This window comes from Macadamia integrifolia, chromosome 2 (genome assembly GCF_013358625.1).
Source record: "Macadamia integrifolia cultivar HAES 741 chromosome 2, SCU_Mint_v3, whole genome shotgun sequence".
NCBI lineage: Eukaryota > Viridiplantae > Streptophyta > Magnoliopsida > Proteales > Proteaceae > Macadamia > Macadamia integrifolia.
Window position 1 is genome coordinate 10,783,711 of NC_056558.1, and position 25,246 is coordinate 10,808,956.

The window sequence follows — 25,246 nt, forward strand, 5'->3', positions numbered from 1 at the left end:
AAGATGCAAAATTACGAAAGAAAAAGTGAAAATTAAATTCAAAATAAAATTAAATAATGACAAAATCAAACCTAATGAAGATTTATGATTAAACAAAAATTGGAACAAGTGAATTTTTTTTTTTTTCAGTGCAGAACAACATGAACAATGTAGTTTCAATAGAGGAAACCCTGCTTCAGTCAAAACCTTAATAGACGAAAGTAATGTAAGAGGGGAAAAAGGGTGAAGATTCCATTGTGTAAATCAAATTTAACTAGAAATAGCGAGAGGAACTATACCAAATATTAAACAATAAAAATCGGATGAATCCATTCAGAATGAAATGAACAATCTGGCCAGATGAATGTTTAAAAAAAATAAAATGTATACATTTATATAAGAGAAAATTGCATCTTCTAGATGCTATTACACTACTTAATCAATCCTAAATGAAAATTAAAAATCCCCATCTCCAGTATTCCATAGGATATAAACCCTAGATTAACTAAGGAAGAAGAACCCTAAATGCCCAAGAAGAAGATGAAGCCGAACCCTACATACCTTGGGAGAGAGGTTCGGACGCTGGAGGGGGGAGAGCTTTGCACGCCAGAGGGGGGAGAATCGCACGCCGGAGGGATGGATTGAGTTGCAGGTTACCGTATCGTCGTTGTCTTCTTCTTCTTGTCCGACCGAGTGAGTGAGAGGAGTGAGATGAGAGATGGGAGATGGGTTTAGAAGATGCAAATAAAAGAGAGGGCAATATTGTCCTCTCACAATAGGTGGGGGTATTTTGGGTATATTATAAAAAAACTAACCGGTTTTCATTCATTTAACACGGTCGGCTAACAGCAGGGACTGATTTGGAATTTTTTGAATTTTTAGGGGGTGGCTTTGACGTTTCGAAAAGTCCAAGGGGTGACGTTGAATAAGGACCAAAGTTCAGGGGGTGGCAATGCAATTTTCTCATATATCAATTATATGAATGTTTTTGCCAACAAAGATTTTGATATGGTACCATACTTTTACCATTTATCCTATGCTTATATCATATCATGATCATCATTCTAGTATAGATCAAGATATCAATATTAATGTCAGCCATTAATACCCATTGCCAAAACCCTAAAATGGAGACATTTGCACCAAAACAAAAAAGGAAATATTTTTTTGTGAAAGAGCGTAGCCCTATGCTTAACACATGGGGTAAAATGCTCAGTACGCCCTCCTGAAAAAAAAAATACCACCATAGTTGAAACTGCACTCTCTCACAAATAACAGTTTTTTTTTTTTTTCCAGACCACCATAGTTGGTATCATTTGGATTCGTAGAGAAACTTCCCCTCCTTGCAAAAGTAAGCAACTCGGCTACAGCAAACTGATAATGAAGTACGTTTCTCTCATAGTCATGAACTCATGATCTCACTCATGGAACAATAAGACTAATTAGAAGGAATAGTACTGTAGATGCAAAACCCACAAAGGGGGAAGGGGAGAAGAGAAATCGAGAAATGAGAACAGGCCCTTTTCCCATTGCAGGGAAAATCCCAACATTTTGAGAGAAACAACCCTAACCCATTTCCCAAAAACTTAAAAATTTTCCCAAACACAAAACCCCACAGGTCCCCAGTGTCCCACGCTTTCCCAGGACCCTTGAGAAGGGACATTTCTAGATCCACATCAATAACCTTCATTGAAAGTTATGAGAGAGAAAGAGAGAGAGAGGGAGAGAAACAATTTCCCATCCATCAATCCCAAATATATGTAAATTAATGATGCTTTATTAGTTTTTTATTGTGAAAAAGCATAAATTTTTCTTTCTTGAAAACCCTAGCCACCAAACCTCAAACCCCTAAGGGCATTGCCTTCCCCAGTTCCCCATCATTTCCCACAATAGGATGCACCCACCCTTCCATCATTTTCAGTTGGACAAGTGAAAAAAGAAAAGGCAAAGAAACAAAACACAATAAATTTGTTACAGAGAAACGTGAGATGTTAGAGCCTACACATATTCCCATGCACACACGCACCCACCCTCTCCCCCTCTCTCTCTCTCCTCTAATTTGCTCTCTGAGTCAGAGTCTCAACAGTCAAACTCCCATGATTTTACATCACTTCTTATACTCTTCAATTCTATCTATCCAGTATCCATGTACAAATGTATGCTAATTTTCAAATAACCCAAGTTTTTACTAAGAAATAAATATTTCTATCACTACCACCTTCTGTTTTTGGTTGGTTGACACAGTAGTTTCGACTTGAAAGCGCCCATCTTTTCTTGTCTGTAGACACTGATTTCTGATATCTCACTTGGCTTGTTCATGTTCTTTTGACCATTTCTTCCTTCATTCACCCCTTATTACTTGCTTTTCCTCATCAAATAGGGTGTAGGAATTGAATTAAAAAGCTGTGGTTGCAGAAAAGGATGATGGGTTCCTTAGGAGGTGAAGCCGTGAAGAAGGCAATGTGGTTGTATCCAAAGGTTTTGGGCTTCAATCCTTCAGAGAGATGGGGGCATTCAGCTTGTTATTCTAATGGGGTTGTTTATGTTTTTGGGGTATGTATAGTTATTGAGAAACCCATGAACTTGAATTTTCTTTCCTTCCCTTTCTTTTCGATTTGCTTATTAGGGTACTTTGATTTCATTTGGAACATGGTAAATTTATTTATTTTTGTTTCTGGGTCTCTCTGTGTTTCTCTTTGCTTTGATAATTTCTTATGCTATTATTGTCTGGAAGATGGGTTATATCTGAGTAATGGATTATAATTTTTACCAGGCTTAGTCCCTTTCTGTTTTTTTTCTTTTTTCTTTGTTCACCAGTGTTCTTGAATAAGACCCTTGGAGTATGTCTTTACTCTTTATATAACAAAAATAGTCGATTGGTAGTTTGTGATGGCGATACAAGTTTCCACTTGTGTTAATTCTTCTGTTTCTGTTCATCTCCAATTAAATCTCTATGTTTTCTCTTCTTCCTTTCCTTTTTTCCTTTGCCATCTTCTTCAATTTACGTAGATTTTAATTTCTTTGATATATTGTTTTGTCCTTGATGTTAAATAGGAACAAGACAACCTCCCCTTTCCTATCTTTACCCCCGTTCAAGTGTGATAGAGGCTTCTTGGGTAAGAAGCAGAGAGTTGCTTTTATTTTTTATTTTTATTATTTATAGCAGCTAATTTATCTCTGTCTTCAGGGTTTTTATCTATTAGGACCTGTTCTAAAGCTTTTCTTTTCTAGCAAAATTGAATGATTTTCAGAAGATAATTGCACTTGATGGAGATTTTTAGTTGTATGCATTTTTTTATTTTCTGTTTTGTTTTTAACCTAAGATTTTGGTTTGTTTTATTAAACCCAAACTCTTCATCGTTTTGTGCAGCTTCCTTTGATCTTAGTTGTCTGGTGCCGATTATTATTATCATTGTTCTCTTTTATTTATTTATATATATATATATATATTTTTTTTTTTGGAGGGTGAAATGAGTAGTTTAATTCCTTTCACTTTAGTTCCACCCACCCCCCCCCAAAAAAAAAAAAAAAAAAACACACACACACACACACACAGCCCATACACAGAGCCAGAGAGAGAGAGAGAGAGATTCTTACTTCTTTGAACTCACTTTGAAAATAGTATATCTAAGCTGCTTTTGTAATAGCAGAGAATTTATTTGGTAACATCTTAACAATGTGGCTTACAGTCAAGAAAATCTGAACCATTCTCCCTGACCTATGGCTTTAACCATTTAATATATTTGTGTTCTTTTGATGTTGGGGATAGTGGTATAAGGTGAGATTTGTTTCAAAGTAAATAGCTTCAAATGATGTCTATGGACAGGATGGCCACTGATTCTTAATTTGGCCAAATTTTATGTGTGAGATCTTTTTTAGGTGCCACCTTAGGATAAACCTTGGATCTCCCTCTCTAGAAGTAAGCAGTCTCTATTCCCATAGTAAGTTTAAATTAGCATTTTCCACTTCCTATTTCAGGGATGTTGCGGCGGGTTGCATTTCAGTGATGTACTAATGCTTGACCTTGGAACCATGGCTTGGAACACCCTTGTCACCACAGGCCAACAGCCTGGAACAAGAGATAGCCACAGTGCAGTTCTTGTGGGACACAGGATGATAGTGTTTGGGGGTACAAATGGTTCTAGGAAGGTGAATGACCTTCATATATTGGATCTTAGGACAAAAGAGTGGACTAGACCCAAATGTGAAGGGGTCCCACCTTCCCCCCGTGAAAGTCATACTGCGACAATCATTGATGATGATAAACTAGTGATATTTGGGGGCAGCGGGGAAGGGGAAGGGAATTACCTGAATGACTTGCATATTCTAGATCTCAATGTCATGAGATGGGCTTATCCCAAGGTGAATGGTGATCTTCCAGCCCCAAGGGACAGTCATACGGCTGTTGGAATTAACAACAAACTTCTTGTTTATGGCGGGGACTGTGGTGATCGGTATCATGGAGATGTTGATGTTCTCAATATGGATACACTGACTTGGTCAAAGGTAAGCCCCTACACCTTTGCTCACTTTGTTTCAAGTTAAATCATCAACTTTCTTTACAGAGAAAACCTCTCTTCCCAATGTGTGGCCCCCTCTCTTGTATCTTACTGATATTCAATTTGTTATAGTTGGTAGTTCAGGGATCTTCACCCGGAGTTAGAGCGGGTCATGCATCTGTAAATTTCGGGACTAAGGCAAGTTACATCTCAAACAAATATTAACAAAGAGTTATGAACTGAAACTCTGGCATAGGGATAATGCCTCACAATCTCTTCCATGATTTGCAGGTTTATGTCATCGGTGGTGTTGGAGATAAGCATTACTATAACGATGTTTGGGTCCTTGATGTTAGTACTTGTTCATGGAGTCAGCTTGACGTAGGGGGCCAGAAACCCCAGGGGAGGTTCTCCCATACTGCAGTGGTTACGAACTCAGACATTGCCATCTATGGAGGGTAAGTTGGGTTAGCATTTCTATCGGAGTTCTCATAGGCAATTTTGCATTTTTCTATTAGAGGTACAGCATCTCTTCTTACTGAGTGTACCATGTATGTGGATTGTGGAGAAGTAAACTATCCTCCCCATTTCTCACATGTGGCTATCTGATGGGTTCTCGAAATATACCTTTTAGTTCAGAAGTTTCATCCCCTCGGACAAATATAATCACCACCACTATGTTTTTATAGCGCTTTTTGTTTACTTTGCTGTTCAAAGTAAAAATACAGTATTTGTCCATGTCATCTGATTTTGGTGGTTTTGGAAAATGAGGTTTCCTTAGTAGGACCATGAACTGCATTTCATTTACCGAGATAGAGAACGTAGGTTGCATCCTCCAGCTTCCCGAGTGTATTCTTCTCTTGAAGGGCTTGATTCATAAATGTTCTGTTTATTTCTGGTTGTAATTTTGCAGGTGTGGAGAGGATGAGCGTCCTCTCAATGAGTTAATCATATTGCAGCTTGGAGGTGAGCATCCTTATGGCCGTTACAACATTTCCTTGTGCAAGATATTCGGTAATCAGTGGAACCAGGAAAAGAAGAGGTTTACAAGGGGAACTGAGAATAAGTGGGTAAGAAATTCGGAAACATGGACTTCTGTTGATGATTAGTTCAATTAATGAAAATAAATTAAAACTTATCATCATTTACTTTGTTGCAGAAAAACATGATTGTTATGGATAAGGCGGAACTAAACCGGAGTCCTCCAGAAGCAGAATCTGAACCAAAGAACTCTCTTCTATCTAATTTAGGTTGGTTGTAGAATGGTTTATTGGTTGTTTGGTTTTGTTATATCCACATGCAGACTTAGAAAAATAATACTTAAAAGAGTTACTGCCATAAATATCTCTCTTCAGACAATGTGCATCCAAAGAGGAGGAGGACGGGGGACTCAAAGACCAGGGAGAGTGAATCAGAACAAGAAGAGCATTCTCTTTCACTCTCCCAGAACTCATCACCATCCCAATCTGATCAAGAGCAAAACCCAGTTCAAAAACTCTCGATCTCTGCTCCTGACGCTGTCCTGGTCCCACATTCCTTTGGATTGTTTAAGCAGCGTAATCAAAACACAAGCAATTGTCAGTGTAGTAATATTGCAAATAACCAAGTGGATCAGACAAATTATATCAAAAGAGGTCCCCAAGGTCTTCATTTCATGGGAGGAGAACATCAAAGACAACCAAAACCAGAAGCTCCTGGACAGTTTCTTCACTTGGTCCACAGTGGCAGGGAAGGAGTGCATTGTCAGGCAGCAGAACAGAAGCCCTTGGAGACGATGCATACCTTGGTAGGCCACCCCCTGGTTTCTTTTGCAATTAAACATTGCCAAGTCCACCACCTTCAGTTGTTGAATTCTGATTTTGTTTTATCAATCACGCTTATTGCTCAATTTTCCTTCGCAGATTGGTGCTGAGATCCGAGGGAAAGTAGATGGAGCTTTTGATTCAGGATACCTAATGACTGTGAATGTCAATGGGATGATCCTTAGAGGGGTCTTATTTGCACCTGTAGGCTTTTACACCAAATCTTGTCTTAGTTTCTTGGAGAAAACTGAACTTCTGTGTTTGGCTAACTTGCTCTGCACCATCATTGCAGGGACCTGGGATAGTCTCAAGAGGATCAATCCATCCCCAGAATCCATCATCTCTAACTAGTCCACTCACTCTCTCACAACCACATCTGAATTCAAATTTCACAGGTCCAGCTTGTGTCCGAAAGCAGCCACTGACATTTGCTAAGCCAGAATCTGGTCATCAAATCAGACAAACCCAACCATCTCCAGTTAGGGTTACCCCATCTATGAGCAAAGCTTTGAAACATAGTAGTGATCTTCAAGGGGTAGTTTTAACACTTGGAGGACCTGGAAGTGGTCATGGTGGAACTTAGCTAGTTATTTGGAATCACCCCAAGTTAGTGAATATCAATGTATGACCAAAATTTCATGTTTTGTAACTGGAGTAGTTTGACAAGAAGATAGAATTTCAGATTTGAGGTTTGAGGTTTGAGGATTGAGGATCCAGGGTATAGCAAAGTTAGTTTTCAGATCAGCTGCACTTGAGATTTTTCTGGATCTCCAACACTTTCTTCTATTACATGCTTGATCATTGAGAGTTATGATCTCAAATGTCTGTTCTTGAAAGTGAGAAGGTGAAGGTTGTATAAGCCAAAATCTCTGACACACATGTAATGGTTCTACTGTATATGTAATCCCACTGAGGTTGGACTGTTGCTTTGAGCATTTCCTTCAATAAGTTTACTAATCGGTTGCTTATGATTAGTCAATTAGCATTATGCTTGATATGAGATCTCCTTGTTTTTCGTCAGTTTCTTTATAGTGGAAGTGTGCAAGAACATTTTGCAACCATAATAAGCTTGTATGAATTAGGATCGGTCTTGACCAACTCTGATTTGAATTGGTCGATTTGGTGAAGATGTGGGTACACTTACTGGGAGGTCTCGAGTTTTAGTCTCTTGATTGATACCTCCTTCTTAGGGCTAATTGATTGTATTAAGGTTGCGTTAGGTAAGATTTGTGGAAATGTTTCGTGTCAAAAACAGAAATTTTAATTTTTATGTAAAATATATATTTTTTGGTTTTTTTTTTTTTCACATTTTGTTAGAAAGAAAAAACAAGACACATCCTAAATGTATCAAACGCATTCTTCCGTTACCATAGAACGAAAAAACTCCTTCCGTAATCATAGAACGAAAAAACTCCTTATAAAACGTAGCAAATGCAGAGCAAACGTTTTTATCCTTCAATTGATATATTCATATCGAATCATCAAATCCAATATCGGACATCGGGTATAAGGAATCCAATGGGATCCGAAACCACAGATTCCTGTATCCTTGCTTTCGGAAGGTTGTGTCGGTTGGTCTGAGGTTTTAGTTTTGTGAATTGTGTGGGTCCCACATAAAGGACTGAAAAAGATTTGGTGGGTGTGAGTCGACTGACATTGGACGCAGGGGGTGAAAGGGGGAAAAGCTCCCGCGCTTCCCGCGCGTTGCTGTGTAAGAACAGAGAGGGTGGGGAGAGGGGTCGCTTTCGGCCCCACTCTGATCTGTATCACTCTCTCTCTATAACTCATGTCCCGTCGTATCTGATAAGACGTCTCTTCATACGTCAATCAAGTCATCCACGTGTACAAGTCGGACCTGACCACCTGTCTTTTGTTTATTTTTTCTCTTCAGGTGGATGGATGGATGGATACCTAATTTTCTTTTTCCGTGGTGGTCCCCACAGGTCGTACGTTGTGTGTGTTTGTGGGCTCGTTGTTGTCCAATCTTACTCTCTGGCAGACCAAAAGTTGGCCGAGCTTTGGATGAGGTGCGTGTGAATTTCGTACTGGCCCAGATTTGATTTTAAAGAGGATTTGATATGATATGGGATAGAGTCCCCCACGTTTGTCCATCCATTCTCTGATTCTGTGCTGGTTCACTCTTTCTGTTATGCCACGTTGCTTTTTATTTGGAGGAAACCACAATTAAGGGTGTGTTTGTTTGCCACAGTATGGGAAGGGAAGAGAAGAAAAGAACACTAGGTCCATGTTTGGATATATACGAGGAAGGGGGAGAGAGAGAGAGAGAAGCTAGATAGTGTCTATCACTCACTAAAGGTTAAAGCCTTTTAGGTATCGAGATCGAATTGCTTGTATTAGTATTGGGCCCGGTTTTTCTCCATGGAGCTCAGGATTAGAGAGTGATCTTACTATTGGGAAGACCTGGGTACGTGTCCTGAGATCACCCCAACTGTGGGATCATTCTCTGTTTCTTGGGCTTTATGAAGAGAAATCCTATCCATTGGTATTGGCATTGGCCAATACCAATACTGATAATGATACTTGTTCATATTATATTAGTGTTATCGAAATAGAGAAGGGCAAGAAAAAAAAAATTGTATCGGTGATGTCAAAACTGGGACAGGGAAAGATAGTAAAAGAAAAATCTCATATCAATATCTTTAGGGGCAAATGTATTGAATACGACCTGATATGGCCTATCCATATGAGTATCGATTTTGATGGAGACTAATAAAGTGTATTGAAAACATTTCAACTTTCATGCAGAACAAGGTTGATCACATGAAAAAATAAGAATCACAAAGTGAAGTTATTTAATGTTTAGCAAAAGACATTAAATTTGTTCGTAATGAAATAAACAATAATTTTTATATTTCTAAAGGATCCGACTCCTCTCCATAGAGCCCAAGAATGAGAGAGTGATCTCACAGCTGGGAGGACTCGAGCATGTATCTCAAGGTCTACCCCAGTTGTGAGATCACTCTATGGTCCCAAGTGCGCATCCGATGATTAAGGGGACATTGGGGATGGCATCCCTATGTGATAAGATACATACCCTGATCGTCCCAACGAACGGATGCTTACTGGGCCTCCAGCCCAGCCTGGCCAAGGTCTCCTGTTCCGGCCAAGCCTGCTAGAACCTTTGTCAGAACTGGGCTCGAATGGCCAAGGCTGGGCTGAACTATACTATTAAGGATGGAACCTATAGAAAGGAAAAGTATAGGAAGATTGAAGACGCTCTTCGCCATTTTCAGTTCTGCCTACCGCTTTTAATGGAGAATCCGTTCATCTCTGGTTTTATGACCAATCAATGCTACCGGATTTCGGTTTACATTCTCCTTCGTTCATTTCCAACTGACGCTTCTCCTCAATCAATGTTCAATGGAACGGAAACAATGGAAAAAAAGAAGAAGGAAAAAAAAAATAATCTGGAATATTAGATCATTGTTGTTGTTCTTCGTTGTCTTCTCCCTTCTCCCTGGTTCGATCTCGAGATGGGGAAAGATGGTATAGATTGATTGAATAAGATAAGAAGAAAGCCCAGAATTCGTTTCCCCTGTTTTCTGGCGGTACAGGAAAAGGGAATAATTTTTCCTGTACGCCACAAAATCACCTTTCTCCCAATTCTCAGATCTCTCACGGACCCCAAAACCATGAGAAGAATCAAGACAACCCATCTCTTATTTTCTCTTGTTCTCTTCTCTTTGATCTGTAATTCCATCTGTGCTTCCAATGACGCCAAGTCCAATTCAATATCGTTTATCCTGAACTGTGGTGCTGAAAATAATGGACAAAAAGATGCGGATGGCCGTAAATGGGATTCAGATACCAAGTACCTTTCATCCGCCGCAGACGATTCCATCTCTGCCAAGGCCGAAATCCAAGACCCATCTCTGCCTTCCACAGTCCCTTACATGTCTGCAAGAATTTTCACAAACGAATCCTCTTACGTCTTCAAGGTTTCACCAAAGCATCGTCACTATATCAGGCTCCACTTCTACCCATCGGATTACAGCAGTCTGAACTCCTCTGATGCATATTTTGCAGTAATCGCTAACGGGATTACGGTCCTAAAAAATTTCAGTGCCTCCATTACTGCAAAAGCTCTGTCTCAGGCTTACATTCTCAGAGAATTCTCCCTCCCGGTGTCCACAGACGGTAAAATTAAAATCACTTTCTCACCCTCTCCCCTGTACAAAGGTTCTTATGCTTTCATCAATGGAATCGAAGTAATTCCTTCTCCGGATTTGTTCTCATCGGCGATAATGGTTGGTTTCTCCGACATGGTTGGGTACTCCGACCAATCCATTGACCTTGGAATCGCACCTTTGCAGACGATGTTTAGGCTTAACGTTGGTGGGAGTTTCATTCCCCCTACCAACGATTCTGGTGGTCTTAGCCGGACATGGTTTGACGATTCTCCTTACGTGTTCGGCGCCGGCGTCGGAATTACAGGAGAAGCTGATAAGAACGTTTCGATCCACTACTCCAAAGAGACACGAGAATACGTAGCGCCATTGGATGTATACAGTACATCAAGGACGATGGGCCCCGATGGAAAGGTCAATCAGAATTACAATCTAACTTGGGTTTTCCAAGTGGATGCAAATTTCACTTACGTCGTTAGATTACACTTCTGTGAGCTCTCCATGACAAAGATCAATCAGAGATCCTTTGAGATTTTCATCAATAATCAGACGGCTGATGATGCAGCTGATGTGATAGTGTGGGCAGGTTCCAAAGGAGTGCCGGTGTATAAAGATTTCGCTGTGTACGTACAAGACACGAAGGTGGAAGACGAGGAGCTCTGGGTGGCGTTGCGTCCCGCCGTGCAATTGAAGCCTGAGTTCTACGATGCTATCCTTAATGGAATGGAGATCTTCAAGATGAATGGAACTAAAGGGGACTTGGCTGGGCCAAATCCTGAGCTTTCGGATATGATGGTCAAGGCTGAGGCTGAACCCGAAAGGAGTTTTGCTCCATCGAGCTCATCTAACCAGAAAGCTAATGTGATCGGTGGCGCTGCGGGCGGCGCCGCTGCTGTTGTCGTCGCTGCTGTTTGCATTGCCATCTACCAAAGGAAAAAAAGAGATATTGGAGTTGAACGTTCTACTAGTACTTCTGGTTGGTTGCCTCTGTATGGAAACTCCCACACCAGTAGTACTACTAAATCCACAATCTCTGGGAAAAGCTGCACGAGTAGCCATATTTCTTCCTTGGCCGTTTCCCTTTGCCGGCATTTCTCCTTCGCAGAGATAAAAAAAGCTACCAAGAACTTTGATGAGTCTCAAATTATAGGTGTTGGAGGTTTCGGGAAGGTCTATAAAGGGGTTATTGATGGAGGAACAACCAAGGTAGCCATTAAAAGAGCAAACCCATCTTCAGAACAAGGAATTCATGAGTTCCAGACTGAAATCGAGATGCTTTCTAAGCTAAGACACAGACATTTGGTTTCCTTGATTGGGTATTGCGAAGAGGACGATGAGATGATCTTGGTGTATGATCACATGGCTCATGGAACTCTCAGGGAGCATCTGTATAAGGGTAACAAAACTATTCTTTCATGGAAGCAGAGGTTGGAGATCTGTATTGGTGCAGCCAGAGGGCTTCACTACCTTCACACTGGTGCTAAATACACAATCATCCACAGAGATGTGAAAACCACAAACATTCTCTTGGATGAACATTGGGTAGCAAAGGTTTCAGATTTTGGGCTTTCCAAAACTGGTCCAAACCTGAATCAAACACATGTTAGTACAGTGGTGAAAGGTAGCTTTGGATACTTGGATCCTGAGTACTTCCGGCGACAGCAATTGACAGAGAAATCTGATGTCTACTCATTTGGGGTTGTTCTGTTTGAGGTCTTATGTGCAAGGCCAGCCCTCAATCCTACCCTTGCTAAGGAACAAGTAAGTCTTGCAGATTGGGCTTTACACTGCCAGAAAAAGGGAATTCTGGAAGACATAATCGATCCTCATCTCAAGGGAAAGATCAACCCAGAATGCTTAAAGAAATTTGCAGATGCAGCAGAGAAATGCTTGTCTGACCAAGGGATTGATCGTCCTTCCATGGGAGATGTTCTGTGGAATCTTGAGTTCGCACTTCAATTGCAGGAGAACCCTGATGGAGTGGCTTACAGTGATGAGAAGGAGACACATAAACCAAGCCAGACTGATATGGGTATCCAGGAAACCAACTTGAATGATGGTACAGAGGAAAACTCAAGTGTGGTGTTCTCACAGCTCATACATCCACAGGGACGGTAAGAAGGACTATCCTCCATTGATGTTTTCTGTGCTACTAGAATGAGATAGGGACGACGATGATGAAGCTAATATGGGTATCCATGATTCCTGCAAAAAAAAAATTTTGGGTCACCCCGGAGTATGATAGTACCATGTATTTGTTTTCTCTTGTTCTTCTGTGCTTTAAGTTGACAGTCCTTACCGAGTTAATCACTCTAGATATGGCAACTTAATCAAAATTAGTACTATGGCTTATATAACCTACCCTTGTCTGCAATTTCTAATGTCTGTAATCTCATATTACAAAATGTATTGTCTGTAGAACATTTAATTTGTTTATTTGCATAATTTAACAAAAAAAAATACCCATTGTTTCTCTAGAAGAAAGGTTTTGGAACTTCTAGTACCCAATCATTTTTTGTGTTTTATAGATTCTTAATTTTTCTCAATCTTTTTGAGAACTAAAAGTTTTCCATGTAAGATTCCTATTTTCATATAATCATGTTGTGTACCTCAAGTGAGTTCTTTTTTTTTTTTTTTTTTTCCTATTTTTTAATGTTTTTATTTAGGGTAGTCATCCATGTAACAAATGGAAGTTGATTTTTTTTTCAGAAATCACAAGATCGACAAATCTAAGAGTTAGGAGAATGCACAATAATTCTAGAGTATCAGTACACAAGCATGAACATATACAAGATCAATACCACCATAAAATAGGATATTTGATTAAATTAGATTATGAAATTTGACAAATGGCTAATTTAGACCATATTCTTTCTATCCAACGATCGTACTAGGCATATTATCTGTCTCCATGGCAGATTAAATGCTTTGTGACACTTGAAAAAATAAGACCTTTGTGATAATAATCATTTGCCGTTTATAATTCTATTTTTCGTACCATTATATTATTCCATGTTTGGGTTTCTCAGTAAGTAAACTTAAATTATATTTAGGCCTTGTTTGTTTCGTCGTAAAATTTTCTTATTTTTTCAACTTATTTTTTCTTAGACTTAGTTTTTATTTACCTTCACTGATGGCCATCATTGTCCTCGGATATGAGTGTCAGGGAATACTAGATAGAATTTTGGACCTCGAACAAATAAAGTAGGACCATTAATTTGTCAATACATGTTTCCCTATTCCATGGAGAAGGAAAACTTTTTCTTCTATTTTCTTGCGTTCTATCTAAAATAGTTTCCAAAAAAGCTTCATATCAAAACATGTTAGTTTGCAAAATATCTTTTCCCATAAAATTTTATTAAATTCATAACTGTTTGTCTTATTATTTGATCCCTTATCAGTCTTTCTTTGGTAAACAGTCTCTGATTCTCAGATCATCTCTCCCTCTCCTTGCGGATCCAAACCAAAAAGAAAATGAAGCCCTGTGTGTCTCTAGTAGGATAGTTTGGTTAAATTTCACTCTATGATTGACGGAATCTTGTAAACCTACATCTACCAGGTTTGACGGAATCTTGTAAACCTACATCTACCAGGTTTGATTGTCATAAGGAATAGTCATTCTTTTACCAAAAAAAGTAAAAAGACATATATATCCATCAGCTTTTTAAAAATTGACCAAACATTCTTGATCATTTCATCAGATTAAGGATATTAACTAAACAAAAACAAACTGGGATAGAAATGGCTTAATCATCTAAGTATTTTGTGCACTTCTCATCTCCCCATATACGCTTTTGTTCCACTGTTTTTGCTGTTGCTTCCCTATGGAGAAGGTTGCGGAGACGCCGAGAAGGCGAAGAGCTCCAGGGAGTATTGTTTTGATCATTTGTTATTGCTGCTCTTGGCTCCATTAATGAAGGTATTGAAAAAGGATGGTTTTGTTGCAGATAAAAGGTGAGTGGTAGTAGAAGAGACAGAATAAAATGCAGCTACTGCAACCAAAGCAATCTGCTCACTTGAGAATCTTGGCATCTTGATCTGATCAAATAAGACTTCTTCTCTTACTTCTCTGGTGCATTTGGGTTGGGACTCTTGTGATTTTGCACAACTTAATTAATTCATTCTAGTTCTCTCTATCTACTCTAATTTCTCCCACACCTCTCCCATCTAAAAGTCTACACCTTAAGAGTCCTAGATCCAAGGGGATGCATGTATGATTTGGAAGCAAAAATGAAGTATAAGGGTCATGTGAGCAGATAGTGTTTAGATGTTGGGGTTATAGGCTTATTACGGTCCTTGGTGCTTTATATATTTTGAGGAATTATCTCCACTTAATGCTTCTCTGTGGTGCAACAGAGGTGGCAACACATCTGAAGGTCTAGAATGTCTTGAGGTGTGCGGCCATGCGATGGGGTCAGTGCCTGGGTACTCAGGCCGTTGGATGTGCTGCCACCCTATTACGACATAGGAGTGGGATCCAATGTGGTATATCAAATCCAGATTTTTTTATTGTCTTTAAATTCTTTGGAGTTATAAGTGTCAATTATATATCCCACGTCGATTTGTTCAGGTCATTGACACTTTTATATACTTGAAGAATTGTCTCTACTTAATTTCTTAAGGTTTTTGAATTAGATCCTCCAAATGACAGATTCTCTTTCACTTAGCTTCACTATTGGGACCAAATGAGTCCTGAAAAACAGAGAAAGGCCTTGAAGCCTAGTTGTCAAAATTCAAAATAGTATGTCAGAGTGGCAATGGTGACACGTCAAGGAAATTGTAGGGAGTGAGTGAGGATGTAGGAACTTTACTATTTATATGCTTTAGAATGCCCATGCATGCATTTCTCTGGCCTTTCCTTAACTGTTGAGGTCATGTGTAAAAAACTGGAGCTTCAGAAATTGAGATAGCGAGTGACAACTGGTGAGAGAATGTGGTTTTGAAGTTAAAACAGAACTGTGAAAGTAGGAATGAGAGTATGGGCTATGAGACAAAGAGCCTTAATTAAGAAGGGAGGAGATAAACCAATTCTGTATAGATGGGGGTGTCAAGAAAAACAGTTAGAAGTCTCTGTTTCATGACAAGGACAAATATTAAACGGTTTCCCTCATTTAGAACTTATTCCTCAACATCTCAGACCTTAAAAGAGTTGGGAGTTTATTTCTGTTAGAGAGAGAAAGAGAGCGAGAGAGAGAGTTTCTAATATTTGAGATAGCTTAGCATATTCCGGAGAGCGAATCAGATTCTTGCATGAGAATCATTCTCATATGGAACTGATCTACATAGATGGAATCCACCCAAGGAAAAACCTATGGTGGATTCCATTTGTGTGGATCACATCGTATGAAAATGGTTCTAGTACAAAAACCTGATCCACACTCCATTTTTGTGAGCATCAATGTTATTACTTAATTAGTATGTGAGAGAGACACAATGTCCATCCATTGGAATCCTATGTGAAGGCACACAAGCAGCGAATTGCCTGGGCGGAATCTTTCACAATACACCACCATGGCACCATATGCAGTTTCATTTGGTTAGAGAGCCCACTTGGTGTATTAGGAGAGAGAGAGTGTTAATATGAGGCCCATGATTCATTATTGAAGCTTTTGCTTTCGTGATTCTAATAGATTGTTTCTATGAAGATTTCCCCTAAATAGACCCTAATGGTATTTTTAGTCCCACGTCGCTTTTTTCAAGCCCTTAATGTCCCTGTATACTTAATGAAATATGTTCACTTAAGGTTTTTGGGTCGGACTCTCCAACGCTTGTAAGAAGGCAGTTTTCTATATAGCTCATTTTGAAAATCATCCCTAAATTGCTTAGAAAAAACTGCCATGTAGCGGATTAAATGTGACCCAAATTTTGCATATAAACCTCAAGATTTTTTCTCATATGACAAGTTTCAACCTAAATAGTGATTGCCAAGTGGTAAAGCAAAGATTAAAAAAACTCAAAGATCATGGGAGATTACATACCAGCTATTGGAGTAATGCATGAACATATATGGAGATATTTTGTTTCTATTTGAGTGTGAAATTTGACCTTCTTTTAATTCTATCACTTTAAGTAAACGGAAGATTTTCATTTTCACAATCCTACTCTAATAAGTTTATGGAAATGGTCTACAACTATGAGATGTGACAATTCGATTTGACCAATTGACCATTGGATTAGCTCTAAATCGTATGAATTAGCCACTTGTCAAATTCAATTAAATATCCTTCCATGTATATCCATACGTCTATGTAAAATTTTTTAATCTTCGAAGTTTTTATTTTACCACTTAGGAAAATCTCATCTATGCTGATAGTTGATATGTGGATAAGGACCTTCTCTATCATCCAATTTGCCATGTAATAGATATTTTGGATTATTCTACAAAATCTTACCCAAAAAGCAAAAGGAAAAAAAATATTTTATTAAAATCAGAATCAGAGTTGAATCGGTTCTTATCCAGATCTGAATCAATCGGAATCGATCTCAAAAATCCTAGAATCAACAATCGGATCTAAAAAATCAGCAATCCAATGACCAAAACCCTGGAATCGACTATCTCGAATCGGTCAAAATCCGATTCCAATTTATGAAACAGTGGTTACGACCGTCTGGTCTGAGACTGACTCCGCTGGTGAAATTTCAACTCTCGTGACCTCACCGCAATAGTCATATTATGACTTATAAACCCCTTGTGAACTTTCTTCTCTCTCCCAAGTCCTAAAAGACTGAGAACCTCAACTTTAGAATTTAAAAAAGAGATTCAAGGGTAAATATGTCATTATATTCAAACTATAGACTGAATATTAATAAAATCAAATCTGAAGGTTCCAAGCTTTGCTCTGGGTCGTCGTCCCCATGGCGGCTCGATTCGTATAAGGAACCCAATGACCGAACAAACCCAATCTTCAATCTCTCGCGACTTGGGATCACTGTAGCGTCTTCAACCATGAGGCGATACCTGTTGGTGCTCGCAATCATTATCTCCTTTTCCACTACATTCGTGAGCTCGCACAAAGAAACAGGTCCTTGGAGCTGTGATTCGAACCTTGAGACTCGAATCCAGGCTGATTACAGGCCTGGAATCATTACCCTTGATGGTCACTCAGATGATTGGGCGGGCGTCGATGGTTTTGAATTTTCTCTCCTCCCTGCTTTGGACCCAGATCAAGACAAAGAGTATACAGGCGGGAAGATGACTGTTAAGGTATGTTTTTTATTTTGGAGATTATCTGAGTTCTCAGTCGTTTTCTTAATCGTAAAGGCAATTCATTTTTAATTGTTTTTTATTTATTTCTAATGGTGTTTTAGGCTTTGCACGATGGAAATGATGTCTTCTTCATGCTGCAAGTTGATGGGGACTATGCTTACTCTAAAGGGTGAGGAAACCTTTCGTTTTGATTTGGTTCATTTGATTGTGTCTTCTAAGTGTCCAGTTTTAATTGATTGATTACTACTTTTGTACTTCCCAACCCTCTTGGAGAGGGGTGGGAAACTTGCAAGATTAGTTAGGAATTTTGAACATTTCCTTAGTCTCTGTCTAATTTCTTTTGCAGTTTAAGTGGAAGAAACTCTCCCTAAAAAGGGGTGGGGGGGGGGGGGATGCATACAAAAAGTCAAAAAGTTTGACTGACCAGGTAAAGTGATCCCTGGTCAGGACACCTAATTCCACCGAGGAGTAGAATGATCAAATGGTAAATCTAACGGATGGATGCGTAAGAGATGTTCTGGATAGACTACATGTCAAATTTCATATCCTAATTCAATCATATAACCCCATGTAATGCCATACCCTCCCCTTTATGCCCATGCACCCATGTCAAATTCCTTGATTTTTCAATGATCTTTTCACCACTTGGCCAACTCCATTGGGCTGCTGATACTTAACATATGAGCAAGGGACCTTGGGGTTTACATGTCTACAAAATTTCAGCCCATTCTGATGTGCCACATGGCAGGAATAGGCACCCGACTATGTCTTGGATATGTCAACTGCCAAACCAGAAAACCTTCTGCCATAATTTTATTTAGAATATTTATCTCGAAGTATAAAATTAAAAAAATCACTAATGTGGTTCTAAAAGTGATGTAACTGAAAGTAAGTTGGAACTGGAATTTGAATTAATTTGATGTGGATGCTATTTTATTCAGTTTATTACACACTTAATAATGATGCTGCCAATTGTCCCTTATTGTTTTTCTCCTCATGTGGTGGTCCCTTATAGTCTTTCTCCTCATTTGGCCAGTGCTATGTGGTTTCCTTAGGTTCATTGATGCATCATATTGTAGGCTTGTAGCATTCATGATGAAACTAATCAACTATAACATGAACATTTTAATACACAGAGAAATTTCCTTTTCAACGGTTGAAAATTGAGATTATTGAGGCCAACTGACTGGGTAAAGTCACTAAATACTTACATTCTTTTTGGTCCTCTGTAAGTTGGGAATGGGATGGATGGATTTGATGTGCATGCAAAATTCTAACATGACTTATTGAATTTGTTATGTTTTATGTGATACAGAGACAATAACAAATGCCCATCTGTTGCTCTAATGTTTCAAGTTGGCAAGAATGCCTCTTATCATAGAGTAAGTCTTTCTAGGGCCTTGGTTATTTAAGTTGCTTAGTTTCCATGTTATTTCTTTTTCTCAATTGGTATAATAACTGAGGGAGATATTTATTGTACTAGATGGGTGGGTGTGCAGAATCACCAGATTCATGCACTAGTAAGACTTGTCGAGGCCATGAAGTGGATATGATGCACTTCTCAATTGGCAATGCTATTCCAGGACGACTCTATGGTGGCAATCCAATAGATAACGGGGAAGGAAATGGAGGTGACAGGTATTATAGTGGAACTCCTTTATCTTAATTATAATCTCTAGCATTTGAGGTCTGTGAGTTGACTGTTCTTTTAATTTCTTTAAAATTATGTTGAATAGGTTTGGCCATCTGGTTGATCTGTATGCTTGGAATCCACACTGTCGGTACCTTGATGGGCTTAGTCCTTCAGGTAATCCATGGTTCAAAGCACCCCCCGGCTCTTTACACCTTTGACTTTCAAAAAGATGATATCTATACAATTGCATATACTAGTAGACAATTAAAAAAAAAAAATTGCTTTACAGTTTTCTCATGTCTTCAGTGAATTCCAAAAGTAGGCTGCTTCTTGGGTGCTGTAATACACTGAAATTTCCACAGATTTCTCTAGGAATGTCGAATTTGGAGGCTTAACTGAAAGCCAGAGTGAAAAACTGAAATTGGACCGTCTAAATTCCTTATTGGTCTGGTTTCGGTTTTGATTTTCCAAAAAATCCTAATATGAGGCAGTTTCGGTCTGGAATAATTGGACTAATAAGACTGTCTGAATGGACCGAAACTGATAAAAACCATCGAGATATATGTTGTATTTAGTCCTATAGGAACTCAATTTAAGGTGCTAAATGAAGTTTATATATTAATTTATGTTGATTTCTATATATCGATAACTGAGAACCGACTGACAACCAAAACCGTATGGGACCCAAAACCGACTGACCGACTGATCTATAGTTAATTGGTCTTGGTTTTGATTTTAAGGAGCAATTAGCTTGTTGGTCAGTTTCGGTCTGGCTCAATGGCCCAATATGTGCTAAGGGCCTAGATCAGCCTGACCAAAACGACAGATATGAAACCCTACATTTCTGTTTACAACCATTCCTGGAACAATGAAGGGTAAAATCTTGGGTTTGTTAAAAGACATGTGGGGCAATGGTTTGGAGAAGAAATTTGAAGCTGGAACATTTTCTGTCCAATCAGCTGTGAAAGGTGGTTGAATGCTGCCCTTTGAAAGGTTGGTCGGGTTGCACAAATCCGGACAAATCAGGGTCAGGGTCAGGGTCACAGACAGCGTGGCATGTCTGTCTAGCTATTTGCCAGTCTGGAACCATTTGAATCCAGATTTTTCATAAAGAAACATGTTCATGTCCGATTTGGTTGCAAGCCTGCAATCTGATTTCTCTGTGTTTATCCTGGTACTTCCAACGTATTATATTTACGGCATTTTTTAACCTCCACCTACTGTTTTTGCAAAGTATATTACAGTAAAAAAAATTGATATTTACAAGATTTGAACTCAAAACCTTATCGATAAAACTCTTACCAACTATGCCAATGTTCTGTTTTCAAGTGCCCAATCCAGACCCGACCTGGTTTTCAATTTGAGCAAATTATTACTGCCAGATTCGGAAAGATATTATTATTGTCCACAGGATCAGTCAAAAATTTTGCCACCCCTAAACATGACAGATTCCAATATTTTTCTCTGTATCATAGCTATATCTGAGGATGATTTGCCATAAGAAATTCTTGTATTCCATTGCTTTCAGAATCTTCCTTTATTCTCATTATCTTATTTCAATCAATCTGTATGTGCAGCTATCCTTAGGCTAGTGTAGTCCATACCATTAATGGGATTACCCATATCATATTCATATATCTAATATGGTTGAATGTGAGTTTTTATATAGTAGAACTAACCCGTTCATATTCCTTCCCATTAATGCATATCCAACTGCAGGACAACTGCCAAGGGCACTGTCTGAATCCTCTTTTCACATATAGATCCATAAATCTTTCCTTTAGATGAGGAGCAAGACCTTCTGACAGCTGACTAGCTGAGAACCAGTCATGCAGCTTGCAAATAGTCTTTGCATCTGAATGCCTGGAGTCTGAGTTTGTTTTATGATTTCCTTCTACTGCAGCTTAATGTTCCTATTTACTTAAACAGCTTGTAAATCTGAGTTTGTGAATTCCTTCTACATCTAGAGTACTTCAACGTAAATTTTAATATACTAGAACCAAACCACTCTTATTCCTTCCCATGTAAACATATCCAACCGCAGGGCAACTGCCAAGGGAACTGTCTGAAGCCTCTTACGGGCTTCCGCTACTGCAGGGTCTTGTGGGGGGGGGGGCAAGTGTACGCAGCCTTACCCCCTGCTTCGCAGAAGAGGCCGTTTCCAAGTTTTGAACCTGTGACCAACATGTTGTAGTAGTGCAACTTAACCGTTGTGCCACAGGCTTGCCCACTAAGCCTCTTTCACATACAGATCCATAATTTTACCTATTGACGAGGAGCTAATACTTTTGACAGCTGAAAATCAGTCAAACACCTTGCAAATGGTCTTTCTATCTAAATATTTGAAAACTGTGTTTGTTATTTGATTCCCTTCTGTGTAGCAACTTGATGTCCTGTTTATCTACTCTGCATGGTGAAATATATCATCTGAATGTTTCACTGCTGTTTCATATTTCTGTGATTTTCGTATACCATTTAGATGTAATATTATTCTTGACATCCAGATGAAAATGGTTTTACTTTTCTTTTTCAGGAAATGATTCTAGTGCACAGAATGATTGGAAAGGAGCGTGGTGGCATGATACCCTTACCATTCACTCAAGTAGCCTTATCTCTCTTATTATCTCTACCAAAACTGCACATGATATTTTTCGACCAAAAGTAATATTTGAATCTGCCTGCTTAAACAGCTGGTAACAAAATCCTTTGATGGGAGAGAAATGACAACAAATGCAAGAAAATCTGCTTGGTAGTAGGGAAGTCGTACTTACTGGAAATTTTAATCATCCTGTTGAAGAAAAAGGAATCTGTGGCCAGAAACCTATGTTTAATATTTTGTGGAAGGATCTTGAACCTACATGTGACACATGAGCTGAATGGCCCTGTTATAATTTTTTAGATTTTACTATTTTCTTTCTTTTGGCTATCAATGGTGTCCTCTTTCTTCTTCTCCTTCTCCTTTTTTCTTTTATAATTTTATTTTTAAATGTAGTCAATCAATGGTGTCTGATGTTTACTACTGAATTTGACGGATTACACATTGACTAATCGTATCTGTTCCCACCAGAACACTATTCTCCACTAATCTTTTAGTTATTGGTTATGTACTTGTAACTTTTAGTTCTTAAAGGCTAAGATTTGTGAGTCATCTTTGACAGGTTTCGTGGAGGAAGACAGCCCATATGCATCTGGCAGTCAAAAGGGCACATACTATTTTGAGTTTTCAAGGCCTTTAAGAACCATGGATCGTCTACAGCAGGTTAATGCTCTACAACTTGTGTTTCAGGCTTGTATGGGAAATAATGTCAAAGAACTAGTATCTGGAGGCCTGCTTTAATATCTCTTATATTTCCATATTTATATTTGGATATTCTTGTCAAAAACAAAATGGATCCATGGTCCATGATTAACTTCCTATCCATCTTTGGGTAATGACTCCACAGTTAGCTTGCTAGCATACATATTGCACTTCTGGTTGGTTATGCCATGGTGTTGGACAGAGTGGTTGGAAGGTCACTTAATGGAGGAGCCTGAGTAATGCAGCTGCCATCATGTGGGTGTGGCTCATATATTCTGTGAACCTGATTATACAAAATGTTAGGTCACATTTTTTTTTTTTTTTGGGGGGGGTGTTTTTGGTGTATCATAGCCTATGATCAGGCCAAGGAATTGTCCCAGTTGTCCAACTCAAGCACATTTTCCAAATGATTCCCTTTCATTTTAAGAGTGGAAAATTAGGAGAGTTCATTGCTGTAATTTTGAGCCCCATCCCACTCAGATGACATGGATACCATAATGATCTGTGTTTTTCCTTATTGGCTGTACATGCAGGATTTTCAATTCACTATTGGGCAGTCAAGCAAGTTGTCAGTGGCTTTCTGGTATCCTGTTGATGGGAATCCATGGCATGGGTCTGGACATTACTCTATCAGTTGTGATTGGCTACTATTGGATATCAACTCAGGTAGTCCTCTTGGTACCAAGGTGGAATCAAGGTCTTGGGATGTGTCTGGTGCCTTCTCCCTTCTTCTATCTGTAGTGTCCTTCTGCCTGTCTGTTTTTGTGGGGTATTGGGTTTCCAAATCAAAGTCGTCTATACCCTTCACGCCAATGGAACACCTTTGATATGTTGATATGGGCATGGTTTTGTATCATTATTTGGGATTCTGTTTCTTAGGCTGGTAAATTGATTCTCTTTTTCTTCATTTTGTTTCTTCATTGATATCATTGATTTTGTGTTTGGATCAGATTTACTTTAATTTCCATGTTATTCCAATGTAGAATGTCAGTGTATTTAAAAGCTCTTATATTGAATTGCTGAAGATAACCCATTGAAGTTTACACATGCATTTGATTGAAGATTGGTTGAAGTTTTTGAGTAATAAGATTTTATGCCTCAAATTTATGAACTCAACATAGGCTGTAGTTCCGATTAATGTTCAAAGTTGGCCTCAATTGACAGTTTTCATTAAGTTTGTCAAATTGTATCTAAGAGGGGGAGGGAGTTACTAGAGAAGGATTGCCTACTGAGCTGGAACTTGGCAGGTAAGGCTTAGATTTGGGGATGCATTAATCAGTGGACTCAATGCATGAGTCTTGTCTCTCTCTCTCTCTCTCTCTCTCTCTCTCTCTCTCTCTCTCTCTCATGGCAACCCATCTAAGAATTTTTCCTTAAAAAGATCTCTTAACTCTTAAGACATTTAGATTGAACCTTCACTTCCTTGTTTTTACTATTTTCTCCCATACTTTTGCAATACTATTCAACATCTTAGATAGGGCCAGAGACAGGGACATCAATGAGCGAGAGGACAAACCCAAATCTTCACAAGATGGGCGTCAAAGTAAATGTCTATAGAATCAGAATAGCAGGATCTATGATCTACCAATTGCTTCGCCCGAAAAGATGGCGTTGCTAGTTTCCTTGGGCCTATTTGTTTGACGGACAAAGTGGAAAAGGTAAAAAGGCATATGAAAGTTGTATTTATTTCTCACAAACTATCACAATCATGAGTGTTTGGATAAGTAAAGTGGAAAATTATTTTGGAAGTAATTACCAGGCAAATTCTTCAGCTTAGTTTGGTTGTCAAGAAATGAATAGAAATGAAAAAGGAAAAATTCAAAAAAAATTTGAATTTCAATAGAGATATGTACATAAGCCAATCATTGCATCATTGCATAATAAGTTTTTGGGAAATTATTTGGTACCACCCCTAAAATTGAAACTAACTTGGAGTAACATCCAAAAATGAAAATAATGTCTACTGCAACCTTAATTTGTAATACTGTTAACTGAAAGTGAGAAATGTTCCTTTTACCCTTATACTTAAACTCAAAAAAAGAACTCATTTTCTTTCAAACCATTACATGCTCTCTCTAATTACATAAAAAAAAAAACAAAAGGGTCATTCAAAATCAAGGAGAATGATCAAATTCAAAAAGCAAAAAAAGAAGAAGAAAGCATCTTTAATTAATTAATCATCGATTTAGAAGTCAATCGAAAAACAAAACATTAAAGACTGGTTACTGATAAGAACACCTTAAACAAGCAATGATCGATTCCAAGTTGAATCTCCTTAAAAGCCCCACGAGCATGATGTCTAGCGTGCACTTCATCCATGTTTGCTTGAAGAATCTTCTGCAAATCATCATCGACGCATAGAATCTTAATGGGTGGTTCCATTACTTCACCTCCTCTATAATGATTCCCTTTATTGTTCTTCTTCTTCTTCTTAAAGCGAACCAAAGCAGTGTTGAAAACTAAAAGGAAAATCAAAGATTCTTTCTTTTATACATAAACTATTAACAGAGAGACCAAAAATGTAAATAATGATTACGAAAATTATAATGCTCTCTCTAGTAATACTTTGCAAATAATATGACGAAAACGATTGACCACTAAATGGGCATCCATTGGAAATCTTCACAAGGCTTGAAAGTTTCAACGCCATCTCAGAGACAATAGCAAAACACAAATACAG

At 38.6% G+C, this 25,246-nt stretch overlaps 3 protein-coding genes across 4 annotated transcripts; all 3 read left to right on the forward strand.

The window, feature by feature from the left end:
* The first annotated feature begins 1,943 nt into the window (after nt 1–1,943).
* Nucleotides 1,944–7,275, forward strand: LOC122057221 (acyl-CoA-binding domain-containing protein 4-like). 2 transcript variants are annotated; one of them, XM_042619248.1, is made up of 10 exons: nt 1,944–2,135; nt 2,395–2,532; nt 3,958–4,485; nt 4,611–4,676; nt 4,770–4,936; nt 5,392–5,548; nt 5,638–5,728; nt 5,834–6,264; nt 6,380–6,484; nt 6,573–7,275. In XM_042619248.1, exons 1-10 carry the CDS (start codon nt 1,968–1,970, stop codon nt 6,861–6,863), a joined length of 2,142 nt encoding a protein of 713 aa, XP_042475182.1. In that variant the 5' UTR covers nt 1,944–1,967; the 3' UTR covers nt 6,864–7,275. The 2 variants fall into 2 exon arrangements, with proteins under 2 accessions (XP_042475182.1, XP_042475191.1); XM_042619257.1 differs by lacking the exon at nt 1,944–2,135 and having other exon boundaries at nt 2,145–2,532.
* A 2,091-nt stretch (nt 7,276–9,366) lies between these two features.
* On the forward strand, nt 9,367–12,974 carry LOC122089742 (receptor-like protein kinase ANXUR1). The gene has a single exon (XM_042659437.1). It carries the CDS (start codon nt 9,934–9,936, stop codon nt 12,544–12,546), a length of 2,613 nt encoding a protein of 870 aa, XP_042515371.1. The 5' UTR covers nt 9,367–9,933; the 3' UTR covers nt 12,547–12,974.
* A 4,187-nt stretch (nt 12,975–17,161) lies between these two features.
* Nucleotides 17,162–23,473, forward strand: LOC122090142. The gene is made up of 8 exons (XM_042659993.1): nt 17,162–17,632; nt 17,737–17,804; nt 18,951–19,017; nt 19,119–19,273; nt 19,372–19,442; nt 21,802–21,870; nt 22,427–22,527; nt 23,100–23,473. Exons 1-8 carry the CDS (start codon nt 17,201–17,203, stop codon nt 23,391–23,393), a joined length of 1,257 nt encoding a protein of 418 aa, XP_042515927.1. The 5' UTR covers nt 17,162–17,200; the 3' UTR covers nt 23,394–23,473.
* The last annotated feature ends 1,773 nt before the right edge of the window (nt 23,474–25,246 follow it).